The sequence below is a fragment of the Crassostrea angulata genome, chromosome 2 (assembly GCF_025612915.1).
Source record: "Crassostrea angulata isolate pt1a10 chromosome 2, ASM2561291v2, whole genome shotgun sequence".
NCBI lineage: Eukaryota > Metazoa > Mollusca > Bivalvia > Ostreida > Ostreidae > Magallana > Magallana angulata.
The window spans coordinates 53,928,330-53,937,288 of record NC_069112.1 but is presented as its reverse complement, the minus strand read 5'-3'; the positions used below and the strand labels follow the sequence as shown (position 1 = coordinate 53,937,288).

General features: G+C 28.7%; 1 protein-coding gene across 1 annotated transcript in view; it reads right to left on the bottom strand.

The window, feature by feature from the left end:
* Positions 1-334: 334 nt before the first annotated feature.
* LOC128174499 (multiple epidermal growth factor-like domains protein 11) overlaps positions 335-8,959 on the bottom strand; it is a 43,559-nt gene continuing 34,934 nt past the window's right edge. Inside the window, exons 5-11 of the mRNA XM_052840042.1 lie at positions 8,014-8,225; positions 6,393-6,644; positions 6,045-6,182; positions 3,235-3,372; positions 2,196-2,333; positions 1,415-1,520; positions 335-482 (exon numbers count right to left, since the gene is read on the bottom strand). Coding sequence (XP_052696002.1) covers positions 335-482; positions 1,415-1,520; positions 2,196-2,333; positions 3,235-3,372; positions 6,045-6,182; positions 6,393-6,644; positions 8,014-8,225 — 1,132 coding nt within the window. The remainder of the gene's footprint in view (positions 483-1,414; positions 1,521-2,195; positions 2,334-3,234; positions 3,373-6,044; positions 6,183-6,392; positions 6,645-8,013; positions 8,226-8,959) is intronic.

The window sequence follows — 8,959 nt, the reverse complement described above, 5'->3', positions numbered from 1 at the left end:
TGTATGTTTTTGTGTGAAATAATTATAGATATTTCATGTGCTTTAATTCACGTGAATATAATTTATTTTACGATACCATCTCGTTTGATTTATGGTAGCGCACTTGATATATACGCAAATGACATTTTAGAAAAAAGCATGAAAAACTCAAAGGAAACTCCTAAAAATGTCTCAAGTCCAGATACATGATTGTCGTTTTTTTTACTTAAGAATTTAAAAAATTGTAAAAGAAACTGTTCAAAACAATGTGTTTTAACATATGATAAGACTAATCGATTCATCATGTCACATGTATCTAGTGAGTACACGGTTGTTGTCACCAAATATTCATTTGTCAATGTGCAGTAACTGTGGCTAATTCCTGGTAGTTGTCCTCGGGTCCACTAAGCATCGACTCGTAACCACCAATATCCTGTGTAAACACGTTTTCGTTTCTGGTTTGTTCATATGTTTTTCTCCTCTTATGTTTTTTTCTTTGTTTGCTTGGGAAAAATTAAAATGAAATAAGACCCCACTACTTGAAACCTCATTTGGATTTTTTCAATGGTTACTAAAAGTTAATGTATTATGTCGATGATAAATACACATACCAAACATTGAATTGGAAAGCAAGATGTATTTCTAAAAGTGATTTTGTAATATATTTCATATTCTGCTTATCTTTGTTGGATTATTTTCAAATATTATTTAAAACTTAGCAGATCTTTTAAGTATTTAAATATTTGTCTTCGAAATTTTAAATTTTATCAACAATATCAATCACATGGAAACTATAAATAAATGAAATATTTTGGACATTGCAATTTTTGTTTTACATATGTCCCTAATCAACCCAACGTATGATCCAAAATCATATCGCGCATCGCAGTATTAGACGCAATAAACAGAACAAAGATGTTTATCTCGAAAAGCTATTAAAATGGTAGACGGTTGCATTTAAACAAATCCTAAGAAGCTTGCATTGTAATTCCTCGATATAATTTCAAAAATGTACATTTCATTTTCTTAAGCAAGTAGAATGAGACTCATGCATAAAAAAAAATATTTACATTTTATTTAACATTTAAGGTAGCTAGTTGGTAGCAAACTAACCATCATATCTTTTTAATTATTCAGTAGTGTTTATTTTAGCTATAAACTTTTAGTGCGTTAAAGAAAATTCCATATGTAATAGCTTTGGAATTTGACAAATTTTCTACATCAGTATACAGGGATCTTCTTTTTGAATATATCAATAGATTTTTAAAATGACCCCGACCATCCATTCCTCTTTAAAGTTTAATAAAAATTGTAGCAAATTAATCAATCATGTAGTTATTCAACTGGAACGTAACAGAAATGACATGTTGCATATATAAAACGTCCAAAAAAACCCCCCAAAAAACCAAACAAACAAACAAACAAACAAACTTACCTCCGTATGATTATATAGATAAACTGTATGATGATGATCACAATTGAGACAGAAAAAGTTGCTATCGTAAAATACAGAGTAATCGACGTGTTTCCATCATCCTCAACTGAAATTGCAATATTATGGTATCCTACATTATAATTCATCCAGCAATAATAATGCAGGTTTTTAGCGAAAACGAAATTTGAAAATGTATTTTAGTGTTTTCATGCTAATATCCTTTAAATTCTTTATTTGATGTGAAAAATGTGTACTTTCCAAGCACTCTGCTCCCTTCCATCCTTTTTTGCAACCGTCTTCACAAGCTCCGGTTATATGATGACAAATTCCAGACGGATGGCAAAATGCACTGCATCTTTGCTGACAATCAATACCATACTTCCCAATTTCACAAACTTGAAAATATAGACAAAAACATTAAGGGAAAAAGAAAAATAGTAACATATATGTATAATTTTATTTGGTAAATTAAAGACGATACCCCTTAAAAAATTTCAAATAAAAAATGGTCTATTTCAAGTGAGGTAATCTATTTCGTAAACGAACAATATTTTAAAGCTTTGTTTTGCATTAAATTATACATTTCTTTATGACATTTTTGTTAAGTTTATATGTATGGCTTGCTTTTTCAAAATGTTTATATTTTAATAATTTGGAATTAGATATTTCAGTAACTTATTTCTGATGAAATCACTTTTTATTCGTTATTTTGTATAATGTTTATTTGTTTTGAAATATTGTTGACTTTGAAAATTCTTTGAATTATGAGTGCATGATTTACTTTTTGAACAATAGGATCCAAAATACCCCGTATTACACCCGTTCATACAGGAGCCGTTAATATGGTGACACTGTTCATTCTGCGAGCAGTTTCCGCATTTGTTGTTACAGTCTTGACCAAACTTGCCTCCATCACACTCTGTAAAGATAAATCCCCAAACAACTTTAATTCATTGCATTTGTTGATAATTTTCATAATACAATTAAAAAAATCATCGTTAAATTGATTTTTGTTTAATTTGCTTTTAAATAAATTTAAACATACATAATATTTTCTTTAAAGTGATTGAATAAAAAACATCATTGTTAAATAAACATAAACTCTTATTTATGTCTTTTTAGGGTTTATAGAAAACCATTGTTTCATATGATAAAATTTAAACAAGTTAAATGCAAGTTTTTAACAAAAACGAAATTTGAAAATGTATTTTAGTGTATTGATGCGAGTTCTTTATTTGAAATGAAAAACGTTTACCTTCCAATCACTCTGCTCCCTTCCATCCTCTTTTGCAACCGTCTTCACAAGCTCCGGTTATAAGATGACAAATCCCGGACGTTCGACAAAATGCACTGCATCTTTGTTGACAATCAATACCATACTTCCCAGTTTCACAAACTTGAAAATATAGACAAAAACATTAAGAAAAAAAAAACAAAAGAAAGAAAAATAGAAAGATATATTTCTGACTTTATCTGGTAAAGGTTTATGGCAATACCCTTAAAAATGTGCAAATTAAAAAAGGCCGATAGCAAATGAGGTCATCTATTCCGTGAAAAAAAAAAACATACTCTAAAACTTTGTTTTGCATTAAATTATACATTTCTTTATAGAATTATGCTATCTTGTTAAGTTTGTATTTTTAATTTGATTTTTTTTATAATGTTGATATTTTGATAATTTGGAATACAATATTCCAGTAACTTATTTCTGACGAAATCACTTTTTATTTGTTATTCATCACTCTCTGTAAAGTTTCTGTGTTTTGAAATATTGTTAATTTTGAAAATTCTTAAATCTGAATTATTAGTGCATGGTTTACTTTTTGAACAATAGGATCCATAATACCCCGGATTACACCCGTTCATACAGGAGCCGTTAATATGGTGACACTGTTCATTCTGCGAGCAGTTCCCGCATTTGTTGTTACAGTCTTGACCAAACTTGCCTCCATCACACTCTGTAAAGATAAATCCCCAAACAACTTCAATCAATTCCATGAATACAAATTCATAGGTAAATGGGTTTTTTTTTAAAATAAGCTCTTAAATAAATTTAAACATACATAATATTTTCTTTAAGATGATTGAATAAAAAAAAATATTTGTTAAAATAAACATAAACTCTTATTTATGTCTCTTTTGGGGTTTCTACAAAATAATTGTTTCATATGCTAAACGTTAAAAAATAAAACTAATACGGAGAACAAAATCAATTAATATAAAGATGAAGCATTAAGGATGACGTTTACTCAGAATGAAAAAGAATAACACTGATGATAATGAAAAACCAACTATTGTGTATTATAGACCTTAAATGGTAGTGTTATTCTTCACTTTCAAAAAAGGTCAATGACCTACTTTTTGAGTTAATCGCCTTTGAATATTTTTTGAAAATTTAAGAAAAATCCATTAAAATTTTACACTAAGATTGAGATTTTATTAATGATGAAAATGATACAAAATTACTTAACTCTTTAACAAATGAAATACAGTTTATGAATGTTAGTGACATTAAATAGATACAGAGCATAAAGTTTTCATTCATAATTTTTATAGATATTCTAGTCCGAATTTCCTCTATCAGTTTTCAAATAGCTACCAATTTTTTATTCAATATAACAAAAAACTGAATGATGATAATGTTTAAACATTTATAGTATTAAACTACGTATATTGACTTTTCTCTGCTGGCATACAATTTATATGAGGACAATGATCAACATTTTGAGATATGGAGTTTTTTATCATTTTTAGGCATTTTTCAATATTTTTGTGGTGTGTTCTTTACGATTATCTAAAGGAAAAAGCAAGATAAAACCAACAACAAATATGCAAAATTATGTTGACTAACCAATAAAATCTTAACTTTAAATATTACAGTACTACACAAAATATTTCAGTGGAAAACAAAATCTGAAAAATTTAGTCCAAATTCCCTCTGTTTTGCTAAAAGTCAAACTTTGTCAGAGCCTAATTCCATAATTTAGTAAAAATATCGATTGTGATGTCAATTATAATTCATTTCATAAATACTTTTTGTATTCAAAACAAATTTTACTCATGAAATTGAACTTTTTAACAATCCGGATTTGAGAACTCTGACCCTGAGTAAACAACGTCCTTAAACTCTTTTTAGAGGTATCTTACAAACTAAAAGTAACGTATTTAACAGCATCAAGTGGATACTTTGCGCTGTATGGTCATATCATTTAATAACTTCAAAATTCGATTGTTGTAAACTGACGCACGCTGCTAGATCACAGGTGGATTTTGTTTATTGCAACTAATGCCATATTAAAAAAAAATATATATTTCTTTTGGCACAACAACTACACAGTTATTGAAATATACTTAAGAATCATGCTTTGCCTTTCATGCGGACAATAATATTGTCGGTAAGTGATTACATGTATATATATCATATAGTTCGAGAGACGTTATTTAATTTGAAATAATGTCATCCGTGATAGTCTATCCAGTATAGTCAAAGAATGATTCCTTATATCTTAGTCAGTACAGCTTAGCACCTATGGTTTTGTTCTTTGAAAGTAGCTAATTCTTTAAAAAATATGATACTTAATTTAAAGCATGATACATGATTATTGTTGTCCTTTTCCCTAATTAAAAATATTTGGACTCTAATTCTTAGTTGTTTTCTAGTGTACTCCATAAGTCAGAGTGATTTGTGTAATGCGAAATGGACGAGCCGTTTATAAAAGCCTTTAAGGTATAGGTTTACCCAGAATGGAAAAAATTCCACTGATGATAATGAAAAACTTATATTGTGTAGTATACCTTTTTTTACTGACCTACTCTTTGAGTTAATGGCCAAGAATATTTTTAGAAAATTTTGGAAAAAACCCTTAACAATTTACACTATGATTGAGATTTTCTTAATTGTGAAAATAATACAAATTGCCATTTCTTGTAAGAGTGAAATACAGTTTAAAAATGGCAGTGACACTAAATAGATAAAAAAAACTTTATGGTTTCATTCACAATTTTTTATAAATATTCAAGTCCGAATTTCCTCTATCAGTTTTTCAAATTCCTACCCATTTTTGATTCAATTTAACAAAGAACTGAATGAAATATTACTAAAACATTTTTAGTATTATACTAAGTGTATTGACCTTACTCTGCTGGCATAACATTTATATGAGGTCAATGGTCATAATTTTGAGAAATGGTGTCATTTATCGTATTTAAGCATTTTTAGTATTTTTGTAGTGTATGTCATACAATTATCTAAATGAAAAAGTAGGATAAAACCAACAGAAAATATGCAAAATTATGTTCACTAACAAATTAAATCTTAACTTTGAATATTACAATATTAACAAAAATATTTCATTAAAAAAAATCTGAAAAATTTAGTCCGAATTTCCTCTGTCTTGCTAAAAGTCCAGCTTTGTTTAAGCCTAATTCCATAATATAGTACACATATCGAGTGTTATGTCAAGAATAATTCATTTCATAAAACATTTTTGATTTTAGAATAAATTTTACTAATTATATTGAATTTTATAACAATCCAACTTTGAGAACCATGAGTAAAGAACGCTCTTAAGTGAAGCGATAACACTTTTTATCTTTAATTCAAAGAGTTTTCCAATAGAAAAAAACAAACCTTTATTACATTGCGATCCAATGAAACCGGCAATGCAACCTAAACACGTTCCATCTACAATGTTACAGTGACCTTCCTGACAGTTCAGCGGACATGGTAACGAACAATTCATTCCGTAATATCCTATAACAGGACACCCTAGTTAGAAATAGAAACATAAGAAAGAATGAAGCAGATTCCAGAACACAATTTTCCTTATAAGTATGTATCTCAATTATATTTTTACAATATTATGTAAATGTGCCCTCTACGCACACTTTTTACCAAATTTATTATGCATAATTATCTTAAAAACGATTGTGATACGTTCATCATGCTCGTTTTCAATTTGAATTTTGTTTTTTTTACCATACACTTCCACTTCACAGAGTTCGTTGAATGCGAACATAGAATACCCAGCAGGATACGGAGGGTGGGTCCTGTCGTTGTAATAGATGACGAATCTTCCGTGTGTGATACACGATATGTTTGTAGGATTAGGTATCGTGGCTCTGGTATAGCTGGTGTCCTTAAAACATAATGTCCCGTCATCTTTGTTCGTTGTGTTCGATATGTATACCGAAAATCCCAAGAATCTACCAGTGTATGCGTTACTTTCGTCTTCATGAAACATGAAAGATGGGCTGATTTAATGTACATGCTAATATATATATATATATATATATATATATATAAATATATATATATATATATATATATATATATATATATATATATATATATATATATATATATATATATATATATATATATATATATATATATATATATCTCACTGCATTAGAAAAAAAACTAATATCAAAGGCAACGTACAACTGGAAACAATATGCAATTTTTCATAAAAATTTTTTACAACTATAAACTGTTGGTCCGAATTATTTTGATATTTTAAGATTAAGAAAAATAAATGTTTTTTTTTTCAACCATTGTCACTTGGCAGATATAAGGACTTTTTTCTACGGACCACCTAGAAAGATAGGTTTTTTTTTTCAAGATGCAAGAACATATTGTGTTAACTGTCAGAGAGAATCCAGGCAGACTATCTTTAAATTATACAAAAAGGTGCATATATATCACCTTATCATTCGCCAAGACACACAAGTTTCTCCATATCAAGAGTTTTTATTTTTTATTTATTATTTTTTTTTTTTTTTGCATAAGTTTTTTTCAGAGAATGTTCCATAATATGTAATGCAGTTCGATATTCCAATGAGTAAAGGAATAAGAAATCATTCTTTAGGTATTATTTCCGATTTGTACACTTTGAAACAGCAATTTGAAACTGTTTTTTCCCAGTTAGCGTATGCAATGTTTTACTATGCGGTAAGGCTAATACCGTTTTTTTCTGCTATGCTTTAAGACACGCCGATGTTACTGTTGCTCATCTTTTATAATTTTATTGGGGTATAGTCTTCAAAATTGATTTGTAATGTTATCACACACAAAGACGGTTGGAAATGTGAATATTAACAAACGATATAAACAATAGTTGACCAAAAAGATGTATATGGTGGCCTCAATATTACATTTTTCATTTTTTCCCATCAGAAAAATGAGGAAAAAACGCGACTTTCTACTAATCAAAATCGCACCATATTTTTGTCCAACTGGGGAAACCAACTAAACAAGTGACATACTCTGCAGATATTGAGAATAGTGAAGATATTTGAAAGAAAATTGATTCGTACAGGGGCTGTCGGAAGTCGTTATCATTGATCAATCAAAAGGTCACTTGAGGCACTCTCTTAGAATTTTTTTCTGGGTTTTTAAAAAAAATGCTCGAAATGTTAAAAACTCATAAATGGTTTTGAAATTGGTGAGAAAGAAATAAATAAATTTACATAAAAAAAAAATTGATCATTTTGATAACGAAGTTGTTTAAAAAGTTATTCTAAGGGAAAACGGTATCATATATAATGAGACTATCTGTTCTAACCTATGTAGTGTTCTTTTTAGATTAAAATATCACCCCAAACATTGTTGTCCGTCCTGTACTGTATGAAGATGTGATGTATACTGAGCATTTCTCCCAGATCTACGAACCATTCTGCTGTGAATTTTCTGTCTGCTGAAATCACACACTGTCCTTTAAAAACAGACAGATCAGATTTCCGCCCGTCCACAGCACGATTCGCTCCCCATTCTTGTTTATAAGAATAAGGATATTTCTGCCATGCTGTTCTGTTCCAGGCAATGTTTTCTGAGGATTTCATTAAGAAATACATATGAAGCTAGCCTACATAATTGTTTGAATTGCTATCATAAATGCAAATATGACACAGTCAAGTTTTATTAGCTGGTTTATTGAGTTGCATCATTACTAGCTTAACAATCACTGTTTTATATTTAATATATTTTATAAAAATAATATTCATTGAACCTTTTTAAGTTTTAAATGAATCATCTGATGTTTTGAATACAACTGTTACTTTTAGGTAAATTATAATGCATACGTATGAAAAACGTTTTGACTATAATATGCACTTCTATTAAAATTGACTTAAAAAATATTGTCGCTATTTTTTTTGAATAACACACATTACAAACTTAATTAAGAACATTTTGGCATCTTAACGATCCCAAATTTTGTTGATTTAGTAACTCATACATGCATAAATTTCAAATAAATCATTATACAAATTCCAAGGGATCTACACAAGTAGACTGCTCCGTATTAAAGAACAAGTGTTTATTACACATTAAAGGTAAAAAAAAAGTATAACCAAAATATTGAAATATTTTACCATACGATATTCCAAGACCAACCATTGCAGAGAATGAACACCACAATAATACTGACTCCATGGTAATATATGTTCTTCAAAATAAATGATCTAGGAAGTGAAATTTATCTACGCATTTAACACACTGAAATGCAAGCCTTTTTAACTTCCGAGTTAAAAAATAAACAATAA